This window comes from Schistocerca americana, chromosome 2 (genome assembly GCF_021461395.2).
Source record: "Schistocerca americana isolate TAMUIC-IGC-003095 chromosome 2, iqSchAmer2.1, whole genome shotgun sequence".
Lineage (NCBI taxonomy): Eukaryota > Metazoa > Arthropoda > Insecta > Orthoptera > Acrididae > Schistocerca > Schistocerca americana.
The window spans coordinates 447860020-447884575 of NC_060120.1; the positions used below are offsets into that span (position 1 = coordinate 447860020).

The 24556-nt window shown below is 40.6% G+C and overlaps 1 protein-coding gene across 1 annotated transcript in view; it reads left to right on the forward strand.

Annotated features, from left to right (window-relative positions):
• LOC124592855 (protein Gawky) overlaps nt 1–24556 on the forward strand; it is a 283677-nt gene that overhangs the window by 121584 nt on the left and 137537 nt on the right. Inside the window, exons 7-8 of the mRNA XM_047131874.1 lie at nt 10592–11181; nt 19039–19135. Of these exons, the coding sequence (XP_046987830.1) occupies nt 10592–11181; nt 19039–19135 (687 nt within the window). The remainder of the gene's footprint in view (nt 1–10591; nt 11182–19038; nt 19136–24556) is intronic.

Sequence of the window (24556 nt, forward strand, 5' to 3'; positions counted from 1 at the left end):
TGGCAGGTTTGTAAATGATTAAGGGGCATATAACATGGCATAAACATCGTCAGATATTGAGGAATCGCTGTGAAGGACATGTGGATATCAGATAGTCGTATTCGTGTGAGACAGCATTATCGGTAACTGACAGAGTTTGAAAGAGGCTTCATAGTGTGTCTCCATTTGTCCAGCTGATCAGATCTTGCAATATCTACATTTTTGGGGCATAGTGGCCCAATGGTGGGTTGCTAGGGAGCTTGAGGGTAGGCATACTTGCCATCAAGGTTCTGGCCTACAATGACTGACCACGCCAAGTGAGGTCCACTGCATTGTGCAACCACACACGCAGTAACCCTTCCTTCATGTCTGCACCTGTCATCTGAGAACAGGTAATGGACTCCCACCAACATTTCATGTCAACTTGCACTATTGGTCCGAGTCTAGCTCCAGCCAAACTAGGGAAATACCATCTCGTGCATAGGCTTCCCATAATAGCTCAACACTAAAGGCTGCATTTGGAGTTGTGCCATGACAGAGAAGAATGGACTGGCATTGTGTTGTGTTCTGTGATGAATCGTGATTCTGCACTACCTCGGATGATCATCATTGGCGAGTATGAAGGCAACATGTGAAAGATCTCATTCTTCCAAAGTTTTGTAGAGGCACTACGGTGTTACTCCAGACAGCATGCTGTGAGAATCCATTGAGTATGATTTCAGCTCATGACTCGTAGTCATCGAGGGAACTCTGGCAGCACAGCAGTATGTCACGGAATCTTGCATGACAATTCCTTTGTGCCATTTCTTCAAAAGGACAATGTTCATCTACACATGGCACCATTTCTCGATGAACTCTCTTCTTCATTTTGAGGTGCTCTCCTGATCTGTCTCCAGTAGAAAATCTCTGGGACTAGCTAAGATGTCAACTCTATCCCAGTGCCAGTATCAAGGACGTCAAGGACCAGCCACAGCAGTTGTGGGCCAATTTGCCATAGGAGAGGATGCAATGGCTTTATGGCACCCTTCCCAATGAAATCAGTGCATGCATACAGGCCAGAGTGGATGCAACGTCATATTGATAAGTGGGCACTTACTGCCAAGTTCTTTGTGAATTTGACTCAGTTTTGTAATCACCAAAATAATATCACAAGCTATTTCAACCAGTGAAGTTTCATTTTTTTTCCACCCCCCTTTCGGGTGCTTCATTTTGTCAGACAGTTTAGTTACTCTCATATAGGCTGTTGTGCAGCAGTCATTTATAGAAGTTGTGATGATTCATTGTGCTGTTTATATACCGAGCCTGAGAAACCTTATAATTCATCCATGAGCATCCAGCTGTCAGGCACAACTTCGGACAATTTTTGGAGTAGTTAACATTAACCCAAAAATGCTAAATAGGATTTCAGGTTACATGGCCTCAGTGACAAAAAAAGTAGCATCTTGTCATATCACTCGCATAAATAAGAAAATTATGAGATGGTGGTTTTTCTGAACATACAGATGGCTGGTGTTGAGTTAAAGGCAAACAGGTGGACACGCATAAGATGTAGCAGATCTCTGCCATGTTTACCTGTGAAAAATTGCACAATGTGATGCATTTCTTTAAGGCCGCAACCATCTACTAACCTGAAGTGCACCCTACTGTTGAGAGGAATCAATTCTAACATGAATTTTGACACGCATATAGTCTACTATACCAGTGTATTATGTATGTTCAGTAATTCATCAGCAATGATATTGTCACATCTGCAGCAAAACATGGGATAATCGAATGCAACTAGTGGACTGTCCACATCTTAACACACTAGAATACCCCATTATGTAAAGTATTAGACATATGCGGAAAATGTGCTCTTAAAATATGAATAGGGCATACCTGTTTTAAAACCTGCACGTAGTATAATGAAGCCATATTGGCAGCATCAAAATATACACACAAGGTCAGCTTAGCATTGTTGCAGATATTTAAAATATGGCAAATATTAGGCCACAGTGTCGACAGAGTTCTGTGGTTGACAGCGCTACTGTTCATAACAAAGTGAAGTATAGTAGCCACAAAATGTTTGTACTTAAGCTTGCTACTGTTCATGTACATACATTCATCAATTATATAATTGTACAGAATGCAATAGAAAGAACAATACAGTATATAAAGTCTACAGTAGGCTTACAAAGTGATAAGTTATTACAGTGGTTGGAGGAACTTTACTACCAGAACTCCTTTCATACCCTGTGACATGCTGTTCCAAGAAAAGAATGAGAAAATACCAAGATTATCTGGTTACTGAAATATATAATCAGAGAAGGGACAAGTACGGAGTAATATGCTCAACATAAGAAAATGAAGGAAATATGTAATGCACTCTATACCAAGTTAAGACAAAGGCAGACAATGGAAACTCCAGTAGGAATATCAACAATGCAGGAAAAGACAGATTGCAACTTACTGTAAAGAAGAGACGTTAAGTTGCAGATACGCACAATTAAGACACTTCGTAAAAGCTTTCGGACACAGCCTTCGTCAGTAAAAAAAAAAAAAAAAAGACACACACACACACACACACACACACACACACACACACACACACACACACATGACCGCCAACTCCAGCACCTCAGGCGAAAATATACATAAGAGATGTGTTCAGTAGTCAAATGAAGCAAAGTAGGCATTGGGTACAAAATCGCTGTGACCATTGAGCACTCTGCTGCCTCTTGTTTGTTCACTTTGTAAAGTTCCAAGCTCTTCTAACAATCTGAGAGTATGGCCTTTTTGCATCATGTGGAGAATGCGCATACTAATCTCAGGACAACCAGTTTCTGTTTGATCTGAGAAGTTTCAGACTGATCTGTGTAAAAAGGTTGACAACTCCCAATTTCTTCTTAACAGTTACAAAAAGAAATTGCTTAAAATGGTGAATGCTATACATCCCCAGCTTAAATCTCAACTTAAGATTCAAAAAGATGGAAATATGATTTGCCCAACTGTGAACATATCATCACCGTGCTATAAAGTAAATAATTTTCTTAACACTAAATTTAAATCATTTTACACATGTGGTACATATTTACAGGCTAAAAACAGTTTTTAGTTTGCAAATGCAATGAAGGACACACAAATAGCTAATAATGAGACATCATCATTCCTGGATGTAACAGACCTCAGCAGTAATGTTCTAATAAAAGAAACTATTGAAATAAAATATAATAGAAAGAAACATTCCACATGGGAAAAATATATTAAAAACAAAGATTCCATGACTTACCAAACGGGAAAGCGCTGGTAGATAGGCACAATAAATAAGCACACAAACTTTGTGCTGTGTGCTTTTTTATTGTGCCTGTCTACCAGCGCTTTCCCGTTTGGTAAGTCATGAAATCTTTGTTTTTAATAAACTATTGAAATTATTAGACGTAATCTGTTAACAAGTAGAAAGATCAGTACTGCAGATTGTGCAGAACTAACAAAATTTTTGTATTCTGTTCGAGCTTTTTTTTTTCCGGTGACAAATATATTATCAAAAAGATAGGCTTGGGATGGGTAATAGTCCGGCTGGTACATTTGCCAGATTTTTTTTGCTAAGATTCCACAGGTAAAAGAAAAAAAGCTATTTATTATAAATGGTATGTTGATATTTTATTAGTGTTAGAGGCTGTGACTTGTGAGGTTAATGCACTTGCCCAAGCAATAGGTAGCATGCACCCAAAAATAACTTTTACTATGGAAGTAGAAGAAGGGGACTCCATTAACTGCCTTGACCTTACTATTGAGAAAGTTGAAAAAAAACATAAATTTCCAATTTTCAGAAAACCTACATGTGCAGATATTATCATCAGTGGCAGTTCATGGCATCCTGCATGATAAAAAAAAAAGCGTTCTTCACCTCAGTGATTCACCAGTTACATAGGCTGAACTGACCGCTCTTTTAAAGTAAGGTTTAAGGAGTGTTCACAGCCACATGACATAACTGCTTTGTGTTTGAATTTATCAAAAAACAGTCTTACTATAGGGAGTATTGAGAAAAGTGTGTGTGTGTGTGTGTGTGTGTGTGTGTGTGTGTGTGTTCTCCACAGGGTGCAGAAGGGCCATGCTCTCAGCTTGTTAGAAGAGTGCGAAATCAATAAAGTGAAAAGCAAGGGTCACCAAGAGTGCTCAATGGGCAGAACAATTTTGTACCCAATGCCTACTTTGCTTTATTTGACAATGTTCTACTTTAATTATTAAATTCCTCTCTTACGTATATCTTTGTCTTTACTTAGTATGAAGTGCATTACATATTTGCTTCATTTTCTTAAGTTAAGGGTACTACTCCTGTGTTTACTTGTTCCTCTCTGTTTATTTGATATACCAGCTGACAAACCTGACTTTGCCTGGGTATTCATTTTAATAATTTCCTGTAAGAAATGAAGAAAAAAAAACTGTGTTTGTAGTTTAATATCAAAAAAGTTTCATTTCCATGTACTCACAAAAACACACTTGAAATTAAGAAACAATTTCTGTAGGTTGGGCGTCACTGCTTCATGTGTGTACAACATGATATTGTAAATGTCTCTATGGCAATGCCCCTTCATAGTTCTAAGGATGACAGTTGTTTTCACCTACACAGCTGTTTACACTTTGCAGTTGAAAACTGTCAAAAGTGCTGCCAGGTGTCAGGGATTTCCTTTAGTTGACGTGACTCTAGGAGTATCTTAGTAGTAAAGAGTACATGAATCAAAACATCATGCATGACGTGGTATTTCACACATGTCAGCACTGGCATGAACTATGACTGGGAGGTTATTCTTACCCTCACTTCCATTATTACTTTACAGTAAGGAATATGTGTACCACATTTGGTTGAAATCGGACCAGCAGCTTAGGAGGAGACGTGGAAAACGCATACACTTTTTATAATATGTATGGATTTCATTAACTAGAGTATCTTGTTAATTAACTAGTATGATATTTTGTCATTCTTTTCTTGGAATGGCATGTCACTGGGGACAAGAAGCCCTCTGGCTGATCAGTTCCTCAGGCCACTTCTCGCGTATAGTGCGGTCTGGTGGCCACACCAACAGAGGAATGACACTGATTACTCACTTCTGCTTCCCCTATTTATTTTATCATTTTATATTATTCTGTTAGTTCCATAAGCTTGTTCCTAAGAATGTCACCATTATCTGCAGTTGCCATAAAAGCATCTCAGAATTAGAATCACTTAACCCTTTCCTTTTTAATACTCTAAATTTAAACTTTAGTCTTGTTTGTAATTTATTACAGTCATTGTAATAATGTTTACACTGAGTAAACACACTATACACTTTACTGGTTGTATCTTTTTTAAAATTGGGTTTTGTGCAATTATATAATTGACGAATTGTGTGTGTGACGAAATATATTGTGTGTGCTTACAGTAGTGACACCTAATGAGCTTACGATACAAACATTTTGTTGCTGCTGTACTGCACTCTGCTATGAGTGGTAGTACTGTTAAAAATATATCTCTGCCGGCAGTGTCTCCTAATATTTACCGTATTTTAAATATCTGCAACACTGCTAAGCCGATTTTGTGTGTCTCTCTTGATAATGCCACTGTGGCTTCTTTATACTATGACCTGTTTTAAAACAGGTATCCCTTGTCATGTTTTCAGTGCCTGTTTCCCGCATGTATGTATGTATGTATGTAATACTTTTCGTAATGAGCTATTTTGTTGTTTTAAGATATAAACAGTCTCCTAGTTCTATTTGTTTTTCCTGTGTTTTGCTGCCGATCTGAATATAGTTTTTGCTGACCAGAACTGGTAGTCTAAGGACCTAACACTTTTGTGATCAGAGATGGAAATAAAAGGAACTTATTTCACACCTTCTGGGGGTCATTGTTCTATCTGTGACCATGTTACAGTGATGGTGAACTACTTTCTTAAATTTTTGTGATGTTCTACCAATGAATAGATTAAAGCCTTTTACTAATGTAAAGGCACAAAGGTGAAACTGCATTGTTGCATAGTCTATGCTCAAGAAAAAGTTATCTTAGTAGATATTAAATTAATTTTATGGTTACTTTTTCACTGGTTCACACACACACACACACACACACACACACACACACACACACACACACACACACACGAAAGCTGGAGGGACAGCAGCCATTTGCTTACACTCTGAATATTTCTTGTGTTGACTGTGAAACAGTAAGCTCCTGAAGAGAAGTATGAAACCAAAATTATTTGTCAAGTGATGCCCGTGGCTGCATGAAAAAGTAAAACTGCACTTATCATCAGCACCTCAACAACCTGTTAGAAAAATTTCTATTGAGTTTGGAAATGACAAACACGGCACAAATCCTTTCCATGGAGCGGCAACATATTGAACTCCTAGTTCTGAACTTGGACGTAAAGCACTCAGTATACCACAGTGGTGTAGTAGGCGCAGAATGAGGTGAATGATATGATATAGAGGACTCTTGTGATCTGTGATCTTGGGAAACAAGTCAAATAGTGTTAGAAAATCTGCCTAAGCTACAGCGTAGGCATGCCATGGGATATTGTGAATATCTCACTTTCTTACACCACTGGCTTACTCGGTCAGGTTTTGAAATTTATTTCATTAACATTACTGAGTTAAAGTTTTCTGTTAGGGCAGTGAAAGAATAAAGACTTTTGTAAAAATTGTGAATAAACTAATTATGTTTACAATTCAGTCTAATCTTAACCCTTTTGGATGCTGTGGGGGATATACTTCCCACTAAATGTATTTCTGTACAGTGTTTAAGGGAATATGTTAACCACCTCTGTACACTTGGCATCTGGTGGCAGTCCAGTGCACCAGCTGTAGTTTCTGTTTGTCGAGAAATGCAGCCTTCAGGACGGTAGGAAGTACGTATCCCACCAAACAACTGTGTTTTAATGATTCTTCGGAAGTATGGTTACCACCAAAGTAGTTTCTGAAAGGGGCTTGGGAAGTACACTTGATGCATAATTAATCTATCACTTGTGGTTCTGGGGAAGCATACTTACCACCAACTTAGGGGTATCCCAAATCTTCTGGGAATACGTCACACCACCTCTGTCTATGCCAGACATCTTGTGGTAGTACACTGCACCAGATCTATAAAAATGCCTACAACAATCAGTTTCTGTTTGTCGTGAGGTCACTAGTGTTGTCGGAACACATTGCTTCACTTCTGCAATGTTTGCACGTTGTGGTAAGTAAACTTCAAATATCACTAAAAATATTTTTTAAATAAAGTAAAAGAAAACAAAATAAAAACAGAAAACAGTGTTAATTATTGTTTTACATGTAATGGCAACACATAACAGTTCTCAAAACGCATGTGGGAAATGCATTTCCCACCATAGTTTTAATACCTCACAAAGGCGCCTTGGTGATATATGTACCACCACAGTTTATGGTCCTAAATCACAAAATAAAATTATTAAAAAAATAAATAGTCAGTTGATCACAATCCTAATAGACCAGCAAAAAAATTATCTTTGCTGAGTTACTACAAAAACTGCACCTTCAAAAGGTTTAACTCTTGCAAACACAGCAGTCTCACAGTAAGATGATCAGAGAAATAAAACAATTTGTTAATTTTACTCTGCTGAAACTCACAAAGCTTAGAGGTAAAATTTATGCAAACATCAGTTTTAAATTTGTGAGTGCAAGAACAAAGTGTGTTTTATTCAACACCAATTTCAATGAGAAAAAGTAATGAGCTTCAATCAGTTAAGACCGACTAAGCAGATGGCATAAGAAAGCGAGAGGATATTCAAAATATTGCTTGGTGCACATGCACTGTAGTTCTGACTTTCGTAGGTCAGTTTGTCATCGTTTCTCAGTTTGACTGACCACAGGTGTCCAGTATCAAACTGTTTGTCTCTACTTCCCCTACACCACTGTGGTATGTTGTTTCTAAAAAGTTACCATTTACAATCTGTATAGAAAACTGATATGCGCCACTAGGTATCTGCATGTACAGTCCACCACAAAAGCATGTTGTTCTGTGTACATTGTGCTAAACCAAGCTCACCGGGTTAAGGGACAGTGATTACTGCCACCATGAACTAATAAAAGTTCGAACAACATTCAGTTCAGATTGATACAGCAATAAAGAGACACAGTGAGCTGTGAGGTGCAGTGGGGACAAAAGCAGACAAAAGAACAGGAAAAAAAAACTCCCTGTTGCTCACCTAACATTACATGAGAGATGTCTGTGACAGGATTCTTCACTGCAAATGATTTAAGCCTCTTATTTCAGAGCAGCCTCAAGAAATGAGATCTGCAGTGATATAGTTTCTCTCCATGCTGTAGGTGTTTGCTGACTTCAATGTGAACGTCGCAATGCCTACATTGGCGAAACCAGGTTACTGACTGCAGGTTTGCCACAAGTTCTGGAAATCAGGGAATATCAGAGAATTTGAAACATGTCAGGGAAATTTGGAAAAAAAGAATAAATCTCATTTTTGTCTCAGTAGATGAAATGGTTTGTTTACTGAGATGTTATGCATTGTCTCTGGCTGGGTGCAGCTGATTATGTGCACTGCTTCCCTGCTCACTCATTCTTACTGCTTCTCCCATTCCTACCATTCCCCTCAGCTTGTAGTCAGTGCTGCCACCACTTCTTGCCACTAGTCTAGCAGCAGCCGATGAGAGGCAGGGAGGTTTGACAAGTGGTTTGTTTGGATCTGATTCTCAGATAATACTGATGCAGTCACCGGAGACAGCAGTCGTGGGTGCACGAGTTGTGTCTGAGTGATTGTGTGAAAGTGTGTGCACTCTTAAATTTCTGACAAAGGCTATGGCCAAAAATTTAGTTGTGGGAATAGTCTTTCCTGTGTGCCAGTCTGCGGCTCAGTGATTGTCGTCACGGTGAGTTGCTACCTATCCTCATTAGTACTGATTCTCAGAGTATTTGTGCAAGTTATCTGATGCTTGGATTAATCACTGCAGTCTCATTTCATCAACGTGGTGTCTGTGACACTTGAATAGCTGGCAACATGAGTGGACTTCCACAACAGTCCAAAACAGCAGGCCATTTCTGCAGGCATTTCTTAACGGATCTGGCCTGCCTGCTGATCTGAAGCCCACCATTTCCCACTAATGTGCAGGCCCTGTCTGTCTGATCAAGTCACACCGACCTGTGTGCAGGCCGGGTCTGTGTGACATAATGCGGTGGATTTTCATCATGGACCCAGGACTCTGGTGCTCCTCAGCAGGCCAGAGGGCACAGAGAATGGATTTCAGGAATTGCAACTTTCTTACTGCAAGTAAATTGTGCAGTGCGGTGTTTTATAAACATTTTATTTGTTGTAGAAGATTGTGGCACTTTGAAAGTAGTCCATACATTAGAAAGTATGGATGATAAGGAGAAAATTATGGCGATCGCTGGCAGTTTGTACACTGTGTACTCAAATATTTTTCGAAAGAAAAATCATACAATGCCTGTAAAATGAAATTATCGTGTGGCATTGATGTCTGGGATGCCCTATCCAGGGAAGTTTGGCCACCGAGTTGCAAGTCTTCATTCAGGTGATGCCACATTGACTGACTTGTGTGTTGGTGATCATGAAATGACAATGAGTGCAACACAACACCCAGTCCACGAGTGGAGAAAATCTCCAACTCTGCAAGGAATCGAATCCGGACCTGCTGCATGGCAGGCAAACATGTTACCACTAAGCAGGCGGACACACAATACCACTAAAATAATAGACATAACACAGTGGGTAATAAGTGACAACAATGAACATAGTAGAACCAACATTTTATTGGCAGTCACCTGTAGTGTTGGTTTATGCAACCTTCCCAACCTTATAGACTTCTTGCAGGAGGCTTAGTCTTCTCTGAGGTTATTTCGTCAGGGGAAAATGCTAAAATTTGTCTGGAAATCAGGGAAATACCAGACAGTTCCACTTGGGAAAGCTTGTGGCAACCCTAGATTAGGACCTGTCTTCGAATATGAGTGCTACGTATGATAGAAGCAACACACCAAATTGACAGTAGTCAACACCTTCAGGAATGTGGCAGGTACATCCATTTTCAAGAAAATTGTATAATTGCTTGACAACTAGGGACACAAAAGCAGAAGGTAAAGCTGTTGTAATAATTGATTGTCCGAGGGAGGATGACTAAAAGATGTTGGCAGCGTGGCTGTTGGTGATCCCAGTCCAACAGGATGCGTGACATTTGTTAAGTCCATACCGTATGCATTTTATGACACACTGGAAAGGGGATTCATCCTACACAATTTGTCTCCCCATTCTGCAGGTTTTGTCTTGCTAATACTGGTTAATATTTACTTTATTTTGCTAATGCAAATATTCATATGTTTTGTAAGATTACAGCATGCACAATTAATAATTCGTGGTTTTTTTAATTGAATTTCTAGATTGTGTGCTTTTTCATCTTTTTTCCACAGATGAGGACTCAGTATGTTAGGCCAGCTGGGGAAAGTGGCATATTAATGACACACCACAGTCACGAACAGTGTAGTGTGTGTGTGTGTGTGTGTGTGTGTGTGTGTGTGTGTGTGTGTGTGTGTGTGTGGAGAGAGAAGAGAGAGAGAGAGGGGGGGGGGGGGGAGTGATAGTTGATGAGGGAATAATGATCCTTTAATTTACAGGTAACTCAAATAAGGGCAATAATTCACAAAGTGGACAAAATTCATCACAGCAGAGCCAGCCACAACAATCACAACAACAAGGAGGTAGCTCTGCATCATCAACACAGTCTACATCCTCCCAGATGAGTCAACAAAGTGGCCAGACAGGTGGAGGTGCACAGCAGCTTGGGGGAGGTGGAAGCGGTCAATCTCAAGGTTCACAACAGCAGCAGTCTGGTAGCAGCTCAGTAACTCAGCAGCAGACCTCCAGCGCAGCTGGACAGCAAGGCAGTTCCACAAATCAATCCTCTTCCCAGCAACAGCAACCAGGGACATCAACTGGTCATATTCAGACTGTGACATCTGGCCAGAGTTCAGTACAGCAATCTCAACAACAGCAAGGCAGTAACAATGGTTCCAACTCTAGTGCATCTGCTTCATGGGCTGCTGCCGCTGGCAAAGGTCTAAGTGGCAGCGGAAGTGTAAATACAGGAACATCTAGTTCGGGACAACAGTCTTCTGGAGCAACTTCAGGTTCTTCCAAGCAGCAGCAACTTGAGCACCTGAATTCCATGCGAGAAGCACTCTTCAGTCAAGACGGTTGGGGAGGGGTGAGTAGATTTGTCAAATATGACAATGAGAGATAACTGGGAGCCTGTGTGTGTTACTTTCACTGCTTCAAATGTTCATGAAATGGCTGCCACTCCCCCTGCCCCCTTCCACCAGTCTGTTTGCCCACTTTATCCCTCCACTTAAGCACAATTCTGCCCAACCTCTCACTCCACTTCGCACAGCTATGCCCACAATCCCTCTCCACTCCGCACAGGTCTGCCCGCGATCCCTCTCCACTCCGCACAGCTCTGCCCGCAATCCCTCTCCACTCCGCACGACACTGCCCGCAATCCCTCTCCACTCCGCACGACACTGCCCGCAATCCCTCTCCACTCCGCACGACACTGCCCACAATCCCTCTCCACTCCGCACGACACTGCCCACAATCCCTCTCCACTCCGCACGACACTGCCCGCAATCCCTCTCCACTCCGCACGACACTGCCCGCAATTCCTCTCCACTCCGCACGACACTGCCCGCAATCCCTCTCCACTCCGCACGACACTGCCCGCAATCCCTCTCCACTCCGCACGACACTGCCCGCAATCCCTCTCCACTCCGCACGACACTGCCCGCAATCCCTCTCCACTCCGCACGACACTGCCCGCAATCCCTCTCCACTCCGCACGACACTGCCCGCTATCCCTCTCCACTCCGCACGACACTGCCCGCAATCCCTCTCCCCTCCGCACGACACTGCCCGCTATCCCTCTCCACTCCGCACGACACTGCCCGCAATCCCTCTCCACTCCGCACGACACTGCCTGCAATCCCTCTCCACTCCGCACAACACTGCCCGCAATCCCTCTCCACTCCGCACGACACTGCCCGCAATCCCTCTCCACTCCGCACGACACTGCCCGCTATCCCTCTCCACTCCGCACGACACTGCCCGCTATCCCTCTCCACTCCGCACGACACTGCCCGCTATCCCTCTCCACTCCGCACGACACTGCCCGCTATCCCTCTCCACTCCGCACGACACTGCCCGCTATCCCTCTCCACTCCGCACGACACTGCCCGCTATCCCTCTCCACTCCGCACGACACTGCCCGCTATCCCTCTCCACTCCGCACGACACTGCCCGCTATCCCTCTCCACGCCGCACGACCCTCTCCACGCCGCACGACCCTCTCCACGCCGCACGACCCTCTCCACGCCGCACGACCCTCTCCACGCCGCACGACCCTGCCCACCCTGGCCATCCTGTGGTGCACCCTTCTTACTCTGCCTAGCAGCCCCTCTCCGTACGCCTGTTACTCTGCCCAGCTCCCCCTCTCTGTACCCCTCTTTCTCTGTGAAACTCCCCCTCCCCTACCCCTGTTTCACCTCCCCATTTGCCCTCCTTCTACCCCCCTTTCTCCTCCAACTCACCCTTCCTCTCATTTTCCTTCTTGCCTTTCCAATTCCCCTTCCTCCTTTCCTCTCCCAGCTTCCTGTTATGTCTTCTTTCTCCCAGCTCCCTTACCCCTCTTCCTCCTTCCAACTCCCTCCCCCTTCCCCTTCTTTTCCCTTCCTCCTTCCTATTCCCTCTTCCATTTCCTCCCAACTCATCCAAACATGCACCCCGTCACCTACTTTCCATGAGTTCCCATCCTTACAAGCATTACATTATCCAGAAACTCACCAAATTTTTTCTCTTCTGTGTGCTTGTCTGCTACATTACAGCCTTGATTTTACAGTCATTAAAACCTGTTGCCAAAATATTTCCTTCGTGGTCAATAGACCCTTCAATTAATATAGTGGAGACTATTATCCAGGTCTCAGTTATATGCATTTGAGATTATCTAGATTGTCAACTGTGAGCAACGTCTTTGTGGTCTAGTCCGTGTATACATGGACGTGTCATGCTGGCACTACCTGCTTGCACCCTACATGATCTCTACGCAACACATTTCATTGTTATTTTAGTTAGTACAAGTGCAGCAGATTGGTATTATTGCTTTAAGGTAAAATGATTGTTATTATAACGCTAAAAAAAAGAGAAAGCTATTGTAAGTTAGACAATTAGTATGGTGTAGATACTTCTATGATACATCAATTTAAGAAGCCTACTGATTCAATTTTAAAATCCATCTGCAAAACCTTATTGTGAAGGCAGGAGTAAACACAGAAAAGTGATGAAGAAACCGAAAAATGAAGCTTTTTCTTGCTGGTTTTTACAAAAATAATCAACTGGGTAATCAATATCTGGTCCTTTGCTCTGTGAAAAGGCATTGCAGTTAAAAAAATGGTGATGAGTAATTAGTGGTAACAGATGTTTGTACAGATTTATATCTCATTATGGAATTTGCAGATCGGAAATACAGTGTGAAAAATGGCAGCTGATTGTGGGCTTTCAAGTAAAAAAATGTGACCCTCAACTATGTACCCTCAGACTTGGAGTTCAAATATTAAAAGTTTACCTGGTTTCATTGTCTAGGGGCTGGGATATGTAGTTGCTGTATTACATGCCAAATACTGATGAGTCTACAGTATACAATATGAATTTACACATGAATTGAATGGTCGAAGGTTCCTATCACTTGTCAATTGCGAATTTTGAATGCAACATAGAAATTTATATGTGAAAGATTGCAATTAAATAAAATCTGCAGGTACTATTTTAACAACTTTAAATGATGAGTACGATAGCAGAAGTACCTTTAAGCATACAGTTTATTTCTGAAAAACAGTTACTGGTGTCGATGGTCTAGCAATTAAATAAAATATAAGTTGAATAACAGGGAAACGATAGATTCCTATTCCATTAAGTTTTGGGTGTGCAGCTGTAAGAATTCTCCTTCTTCTTCGATTATTTCGGCTGTATAATGTTCAGCCATATTCAGAGTGAGCCGCAAGACTGCCCCTCCAGTGCTCGCCTTGTCCCTTTATACTCGTGTACTGCACAACTGTGCATGCGGCCACAGATGCAAATGCGCCAGGGATGTTGGTCAGCAGCAGAGACTTTCACAATGCGCGAGTTACATCTATGACTCCCCAATCGATCTGTGTTGGTATGTCGACACATCATTGTGAGCTGCACTGTGACGACATCTTTGTGAGTTTATTACACAAAGTGCCGTATTCCACGATTTATCAAGGTTGAAACCACTATCTCTATTGATTAAATTAGTTGCCAAGTGAATCTCAGTTGCCTCCTTCATTATCGGATCCCAAAAAGATGATGTGGTTTTCAAAATTTCGACGTTGTCATACAACATACTGTGACCAGTGCCAATACAGTACTCTGCCACTGCCGCCACTTGTTAGGTTGTAAAAGTCGTGTGTACCTCCGGTTTTCTGTACATCTTTCTTGGACAGTACGAGTTGTTTGTCCAATGTAAGAAAATCCACATTCACATGGAATTTTGGACACTCCATATTTTCAGAGTAGCAAATCATCTTTGACAGAGCCCATGAGTGCAGCTGGTTTGGGTGGACAACGAAAAATCACTTCACTGTGGGTTTCAAGTTAGCAGATTCAAGCACATTCTCCTCGAAGTCTTCACAGATGGACGGAGTCGCCATGTGTAGTCCCTTATGCCCTCTGGTGGCCAACTTATTTATGGAAGACCCGTGGTTTTCTGGAAGTTTGTTGGTGGTGGTACCTTTGTAGTTTGGCCACATGGTGAAGATAACTTGCAAGACTTCTCAAGACATCTGAACTCCCTCCACGATCAAATAGGGCTCACAGTGGAAATTGATAAGGAGGGATGCTTTCCATTCTTGGACGTTCTGGTTTGGCGCAGAGAGGATGGCACTCTGGGACATGAAGTGTTTCAGAAGCCGATGCACACGGATTTATATTTACGTGCAAATATCTGCCACCATCCTGCCCAGACGATGATTGATCTCCGAACTTTGACCCATAAAGGGCATATTATTTCTGACGAAAGCAGTCTGCAAGATGAACTTTCCCACTTACAAAGAGTGTTTGAAGACAATGGGTACTCCCCACAGCAAATACAGAAGGCACTGAAAATGAAATCGAAAGAGGCCACAAAGAAAGCAGAAGAAGATGAAGAAACCTTTAAATTGATGGCCTTCCTGCCATATGTGGGTAGCCTCTCATAAAAAATAGGACGGATTCTCAGCAGACACAAAGTAAAATGATTTTTCATCCTACACCCAAGACAGTTGCACTCGTGGGCTCCGTCAAAGATGATTTGCTACTCTGAAAATATGGAGTTTCCAAAATTCCATGTGAATGTGGCTTTTCTTACATTGGACAAACAACTCATACTGTCCAAGAAAGATGTACAGAAAACCAGATGTACACACGACTTTTACAACCTAACAAGTCGGCAGTGGCAGAGCGCTGTATTGGCACTGGTCACAGCATATTGTATGACAATGTCGAAATTTTGGCAACTACGTCATCTTTTCGGGACTCGATAGTGAAGGAGGCAATTGAGATTCGCTTGATGACCAGTTTAATTAATAGAGGTAGTGGTTTCAACCTTGATAAATCATGGAATCCAGCACTTGGTGTAATAAGCTCACAAAGACGACATCACAGTGCAGCTCACAATGACATATCAACATATTAACACAGATTGACTGCGAACTCATAAATGCAACTCGTGCATTGTGCACATCTCTGCCGCCGACCAACGTTCCTGGCGCATTTGCACCTGTGGCAGCATGCGCAGTACATGAGTATAAAGGGACGAAGCAAGCACTGGAGCGGCAGTCTTGAAGCTCACTCTGACGATGGCTGAATGTTATACAGCCGAAATATTAGATGAAGGAGAATTCTTGCGGCTGCACACCCGAAACTTAATGGAACAGTCTTTGAGCCGCCAAAACCTGAAGATTCACAATAGATTCCTACTTCACATAATTAGTTATGAACAACACCATAGCTCACAAGATAGTCACTTCTAAACACATACTACGTCTTCACTGCAGAAACCACAGAAATCGCACAAGTGCACCCACATCGGCTCTACAAAATAGTTCTATCTCCCATGACCACACGCAAACTGTTCAACAATCTCCAAGTATTTCCTGTGACCATCTGTTGCACCTTCCCGCCCAGCACTCCTGTGTCCTGTGCCATCCAATGCTCCTCCCCACTTCCATACAGTCTCTCCATTGACTTCAGTAGTCTCCTGGTGTAGTAATGAGCACTGTGATTGGCTAAAGTGCTCCCACCCTGTCTCCAAGCTGACGCACACTCACAAATATATTGAAACGCATACAGAATATTGGATTTACATTTAAGTAAATTAAAATTAAATAAATATTCCTACGGCTGGGCCATAAACTCGCTCTAACACACATTATTAAATACATAAACAAATCAAATAAACATATATCACAGGAATAGAAACAAAAGTAGGCCAGTAGCATAATGTCTCTGTGCTTTCTAAAACACAGTAAATATTGTACCAGTTTCTTCATGAGTAGTATATATCTGATATAAACAAAGACATAACGAATAAATATATTTATAAGCATGCTACTACTGTTTTCTCGCATAACTGTGGAGTACTGATGGCCTGACGTGGTCAATAGTAATCGGCCAAGTTGACCTCCAATAACTCATATACTATTCAAGTTACAAGCCGGTAATTCATACCAATTTAGGTTTACACTAATAGATTTCTAAAGACACGTCGATCAACAAAATCGTGTGAACCGTTAAGATTTTGGAAATTCGTTGCTTGGTGTTACTTGTATAATTTACAGTCAGATGCTAAACTTTAAACTAATAAAGATATTGAAAATCTGATTACACCATCAGAATCATCATGCGAATAATGGCAGTGTACATGTTTCTTTTTAAGGTATCATGATTCTTCTGGCTATTATTAATTTCTACATGAACTGTGAAATATCTACCATTATGGTTTCTCAAAGTCCGCCATCTTTGGCACTCTTGGCATACAAATCTCCTTCATTGACATAAAGCACAATCCTCGCCACAGCCTTGGCCTGGACCACGCGCTGGGTCTACGCCTCTTGCTCTGGCTAGTGTTCGGCAACACACGGTTGCTGACGAGCCCCAGTGTGCCGAGCAGCCTTTGCGGCCATGCTAGCTCCGAACTTAGAATATTTTTGGGGTGCCACAACTCGTTCGTTACCTCACATCATGTAGACACAGTAAATTCTGCTAAAGGTGGTTTAAAAAAAAAAAAAAGAGTTGGTTGAAAATGTCTAGGAGTTAGACTTTATTTACAACGCTGGTAGAATGGGTTTATGTTGGATATCATTACAGTCAAAATCTTTAATTGACAAGACTTCAGTTAGCTTGTGCAAATGCTATTGAGACCCGTGAAATGCCTTAGCTTTTCCTAAGAAATTCCAAAAGCCCTATGTGCTTAAAAAATTTTGGGGTTCCCTCAATTAATAAAAACCAAAAAAGTACTTGAATTGGATGAAAACTGAAATATGCATGGAGTGATATGACACAACACTTTTATCCCTGAAGGAAGAAAAAAAATTCAAAATGAAATTGATTATCATGGAGCAGTCCTACTTTTACTTTATAATTGCAACAACTGGTAGAGAGAGAAAATGGAGTGCTTGCAGGAAAATTTTTTCCTTTTAATTGTTACAACCAATGGATCAGATTGGTAATAAACATTAAAATGACTTTATAGAAAACAAATTTTACATAGATTGTTGACTTATTTTGTCACTTTCTGGATTTAATTAAAAGGAGACTTCGAACAAAGGTTGGAATAGAATACTAAAAACTGGCCCATGACATTCACTACCTGATATGGATGATTTTGTTTTGGAGGGTGCAAATGAGCTAATGACTGACAAAATATGCCAGGAATGTGATTACCAGTGATATGAAAGAGTGGTTCACTTGCAACAGTAATGATCCAAGGTTTTCAGATATTGTCAGATGATAACATTATTGGAAACATTGTGTGCAAATGAACAGCAGGAAATGAAAGAAAATGGAAGAAAAAGGACATGCAAAAAATTATGTGCAGGACCTTCTGATGCAGAAGCATTTCGAGCCCCAGAAACTACTTTCAAATGGTTGGAAAAACAAGTTGTGTGTGATACCATGAATTTACTACAGTTAAAATGAGTTCAATATGTAGCAATAATGAAGAGAAAAAATCTTAATAAACATGAATTTTTATTGATTTCATTAAGTTTAATTTGTTTTTGTTGTTTTGAGGAAGCACTAGAAAGCCCTAGAAAGATTACCATGTCACAATGATCCTAAAAGATAACCGTACGTGGGCGACATAGGTCATCTTTCTATAGTTAATAATACAAAAATCACTTTTCTTCATTCATTCAGTTATTCGGAATTTTTAGTATCCAAATGATTTATGACAAAAATTAATCCAGTTAGTCGAGTCTCCACTGTAATCTTTTCCTGCCACTCAAAATCAGCTAAATTTGTTTTCTCCCCAATATTGTATGCAGATGAAATGTAAAGTTAATGTATTACTCTCGTGTACTTGACAAGATTCCTTACCTTACAGGTTTGACTTGGTTAATAGTGCCTGCTCAATAATACATTCATTGCAAACTGTCAGTTCAAGAATTTTATATTTAGCGCAGTGCAGTTAATCAAACTCAAATATCAGTTAACGTAATTTGTAATTCATTTCGTTCTGATATTAGCTTATTTGTGAAGTAAATTCTGAATGGTTACCAACTGTCACAAGGGTGATGGCCCTCATTTGAGAAGAACTCTGGGATTAATGTGTTTCTTAAAGACTTTAGTTGGGTCATTAATAGCGTATCAGTTGAAATTTTTATGTACAGTAATTCGTGTAACAGTTTGCATACAGCAGGACATTGTAGTTAAAATATGTTGCACAAGTATGCTGCATTTTTAATTGCACTGCATATAGTAAAACTGTGTGTGTGTTTATTTAATTATTTATTTGCAGCAACATGTCAATCAGGATACAGGTTGGGACATCCCTGCTTCACCTGAACCAGGTGTTAAAGATGGTGCTCCTGTCTGGAAGCCAAATGTCAACAATGGTAAATTATTTGACTTTTAGACTCTTATCTTATATGTATAACATGATTGTGCAATATAAGAAGTATTTGACACTCTATAACCAGGTATTAAATCCAATCTAATGTATTGTATCATATTTTTACATTACGTCTCGTATGGGATGAAGAGACTAGACAAAAATTTCGGGAGAGAGGGTTTAAATTTCCAACTTTTGAAATTTCTGCACGGAAGAGGAGTGCTGCTGAGGAGGAAAAATTTTTAATATTATTTATGGTGATACATTCAACTCTTATGCTACTAAGGCAACGTTTTTGCTTTCTGTATTGGATTCTTCTATGTACTTTCTTCTCTTATTGCAAAGCTCACTATCAACTTTTTGACTCGTGGACCGTAATTCTCCTCATTTCACATGAGATCAATAATTTATTTTTCTGACCAAGGTACTACTTTGTTGGCTGATTGTTTTATGAATTATTTTGACTGTATTGTTTCTATTGCATTGCATAATGTGTGTGTGTGTGTGTGTGTGTGTGTGTGTGTGTGTGTGTGTGTGTCATTATCTGACTGAAGTAGAATTGCTTCAAATGTATAATGTATGTCAACTAATCTATTTCCTGAATAACTTAAAACTTTGTTATTAGTTTTATAAAAAAAATTTTGTGGGTACATACAGGTAAATGTTTGTGCATTATAAGCTCATACTGTAACTGCCAACCTTGATAACTAACTACTTCAAAGTGAGAAATGTTCCAAGGGGCTGAATCTGTGTTATGTGAGATACTGTGAGGCATGTTCAGAAATTGAGAGTACTCAGTTGTTTAAAAATTGAAAAGACGATACATTTATGAACAACTTACAAATTCACAGATATACATCTAACAACATTTTTTGAAGTAACTGCCTTTGTTTTTACTATATATTGTGAACCAAGGGATGAACTTCTTGATACCCCCATCAAGAAAGTATTCCAGTGCCCCACAAGCTCATTGTTTGACAGCAGTCTGAACCTCATCAGTTGCTTAGAACCCTTTTTCACTCGTGAACGACTTCAGAGAGGTGGTAAGATGAAAGTCTGAAAGTGCTGCATCAGGGCTGGGGGGGGGGGGGGGGGGGGGGGGGGGTTGGGTGTTGATGATGTCCCTACTGAATGAATCCAAGAATTGCTTTATGGTGTTGCGGGTGTGGGGATGCCCATTGTCGTGCAAAAAGCACACACTGTTCATTTATGTTCTCCTTATTATGTTCTATATTGCCCTCAGATTTCACAGTACTGTGCAGCATTAATTGTTTTTCCATTGGGCAGCTGAGGAAGGATGTTGCCACTTTATTGATGGTGTTTTCCTCTCAGGGGAGTAGTCGACCACTCATGTTTCATTATCAGTGACTGTAGAACAAAGTAACAGTTCACTTTTCACTTCAAAGTGCTGGAGAAATTCCAATTAAGATGCAATTTTATTGATCTTGTGTTGATCTGTGAGCTGCTTTGATACCCATTTTGCACACTGTTTGGAAAACGTAGGGTGTTGGGGATGATTTCATGCAGAAGAGACATGGAGATTTTGGGAAACATTGAGTTTATCCCTATGAAAGTCAATGGACTGCTGCCACTAGTCCTATCTTTGCTATTGAGTGAGGTGGCACAGTGGTTAGCTTGCAAGACTTGCATTCATTCGGGGGGGGGGGGGGGGGAGGGGGATAATATCTCAAATCCGCATTCGACCATTCAGGTTTAGAGTTTCTGTGCTTTTCTTCAATTGCTCCAGGCAAATGACAAATGTTGTGATGGTTCGTATATTTTCTGTGAAAGGACATAGCCGATTTCCATCCCCATTCTTGAAACAGTCCAAGCTTGTACTTCATCTCCCACTTCATCAGCCTTGATTGAAGGCTGCCCAGTCCTTCATTCATCATGAACATCTATTCTGCGAGTATTAAACTCACAATACCACTTGACACATTAATATGATTTACCACTCCACCCCCTAAACAGTTTTGATTTCATCAAAAACCTGGAAAGGTCCATTTTCCTTTGCGAGAAGAAACCGGATTACACTCCTCACCTCCAGTCAGCAGTTTTTGGAACACACACAATTATTTTAACTTTGGACTACAACAACAGATTTCAATCAGTTGAGACAAATGACCTGCATTCTACTGCCAACACCTTATCCTTAACACAGTGCTGTCAGCTCCTTTCAAAACAATCTCTTCGATTGTTAGAGGCTCGATGCTGTTACTATCTGAGCATACCTTGTAGATTATATGCAAGGATTTCAGAACCTTCCTATACTTTCCGTTGTGTAAAGCTTAATTATGCAGGAGTGATGGACTGTTACAGCCTGCATCACATAGGAAGGCACTTGCGCGCATAGAGCAGGAGGAGGAGATTAGTGTTTAACGTCCCGTCAACAACAACGTCATTAGAGATGGAGCCTAAGCTCTGATTAGGGAAGGATTGGGAAGGAAATTGGCCGTGCCCTTGCGAAGGAACCATCCCGGCACTCGCTTGAAGCGATCTAGGGAAATCATTGAAAACCTAAATCAGAATGGCTGGATGCGGGATACAACAGACGTCCTTCTGAATGCAAGTCCAGTGTGCTAACCACTGTGAAACCTCGCTCGGTGCGCGCATAGAAGCTGAGTGCTAAGGAAGCGTGGAGGGGATGAAGTCTGCGCATGTGTGGCGACAGAGAGCGGGCTGACAAAAGTCCATGTTACCATACTGTGTTGCTGTGGACAAAAATTACAGTAATTTGTCTGTGGTACATCGTATTAAGTGTTCAGATCTATGAAGGCAATAATAAATTTTTAAAACTGATGTAGGTCAATCATCATGAGAGAGAATTTACTGCACATCTTGATGACATTACATCAACAGCTCCACAGCTTTAGTCCGTGCCATGTTCGAAGGTGAGAACAACTGGCACAGCTTTGCAGAGGCATAAAACACAATTTTTCTCAAAATGACAATCGGCTAACAACAAGGTCATTGAAACTGCTTGCAATAGTTATTTATTGCAGTTTTAACTGTATTATACGTAAAAATGTAATACACAGCAAAATTAACTTCAAACACAAACCGAAATCATTAATTTGCTTGACAACTGTTTCTACTCCATAGAATTTTTTGAAAATATATATAATGCATTTTTATGGGTGTGTTGGACTTCAGTTAAGTGTAATTACTGTGCGTAAAAAAGAATTACTAGTAGAAAAGACCAGCACAAAAGACAGTTGTAGAAATGTTTAGTATGTTGTTATAATTTTCACTGTCAACAGATATTATTAGGGTAAATTAACTTGTTCAACATTACAGTGAAAGACCACATGTACAATCCATTGAACAAGCAAGCAGTTAAGTCTTCTGCGAATAACTTGAGGGAATGCTTACCAGTAACGTCGAAAACCATTAATATCTCGACAGGTAAACTTCCCTACCATTTTAAGGCATTTTCCAATTTGTGACTTAAAAAGACAGGGGTTACATGTGGAAATAAGTTTTTGACCGATACATCTGGCCACTTTCTCTTATATTATTAGAGCATACAACATGTTGGGAAGGGCTTAACTTCTCCTCGGGCAATATGTTGAACTCTATAGTCTGCATACTTCATTGGATACAAATTTCTAAAAAATAAAGGCTAGGAAGCTCTCATATACTATCTATGCAATGTAAATGTTGGAATCCACATTTTGTTTACCATGAGTCACCAAAACTAAGAAATATTATTACTTTAATTTGTTCCAAAGTCTACATTGTAATACTATAATCACTGCTATCTGAGTCTCTGCCTGAATCATCTGAGTGAAAATTTACGTTGATGGATTCGAGGCTTGTGTCGGTCTTCACTTCCGTATTAGTCTTCTTCCTGAAGCTTTCCAGCCCACACTGAAGAGAATTTCAAGCTTTCGCAACCCACGATTGCTTTATCAGGGAAGAGGGAAGGAGAGGGAATGACGAAAGGATGTGGGTTTTAAGGGAGAGGGTAAGGAGTCATTCCAATCCCAGGAGTGGAAAGACTTACCTTAGGGGGAAAAAGGGACAATACCTGTCCCTTTTGTCTTTCCCTGTCCTTCCCTCTTTCCCTGTCCTTCCCTCTTCCCTGAAGAAGCAACCGTGGGTTGCGAAAGCTTGAAAGTTGTGTGTGTGTTTGTGTGTTTTTTTATTGTGTCTATCTACCAGCGCTTTCTCGTTTGGTAAGTCACAGCATCTTTTTTTAATATAACATTCAAAATAATTATTCAAGGACTTATTCCTATGAGGACTTTACAACTGCTAGGGCCATGTTTCAGCAGGTATTCGTGGAATGATTCTGATTCAATCAGGCTTTATCTAGGTAACACACTCTTCAACTACCGCCATCTCTTGTATCGTACATAAGGAATGTGGTTCATGCTGCTCCTGTGTCACTTTCTTCAACTAGAACCTCTCTCCTTAACTTATTTGAAACCAGTGTTGTCTAAAATTCTTTACATTGACCAAGTGCTACCTTTGCAGCCAATTTTTTCATTCACAATTGTAACAAATTTTTGTGATGTCAGTTATTAACCATTCATACGAAGCACTTTGAAGCAGCGTTGTCAAAAGAATCCTTTTGTGTTAAAATTTTCTCACAATTTTGATGCTTTTAGATGACATGAAACCAACTTTCCCTAAGCTTGCAATACAATAGCTGTGTCGCTTTTGTTTATAAGTCTCTTCACAGTTCTCTTGCCAAAACCACATGCTTCTGTAGTGCCTTCAAATGTCAGTAGTTAGAGTTCAGATTCCAGATTCATCTTTGAAAAAGTTACAAATGCAACAAATAATCACCCTAGCCTGCTTGGGAAGATTTCACATTATTGCCATCACATAACTTTTATTTTTAATCACACTAAAACATTAACAGATACAACGATCACATGGCAACCCGATTGTCGAAAATTTGCTAAACTGTCTCCATGTGTCCGTGTTCTGACAGTTTGTGCCAGGTATAATTTTCATTATGTCTTAAATGCTTTTTTTTTTTAATGTAATCTTTGCGATTTTAGCAGAACAAATGTAGATAATAAAGTGAGATTGAAACAAAATGTGAGAGAAACATTCATTCCACCTCTAACGGCATGCTGTAGAAACCACTTGTTTTTGCCTCTCTGCCTACAGTTTAGATGTTGTAAGTATTTTTCAGGGAACAATTCAGTGCATATAGTTTTATTAGGCATATTTTCTTGTACCGACAATCAGTAACAATATAAATTGCTCTTTGTGATGTGTTGTACAGAGGTACAGATTTTCGAATTTCCAAATATGGCATAATATGAAACCAAGCCACATGCAAGCTGTTCGTGTTCCTGGCTCGACTGCACTGCTATGTAATTCTGCACTTTTGCAGGTTCCCCACTTCCTACTCAGGCAGCATGGCATTTTAGCGGGACACACACACACACACACACACACACAC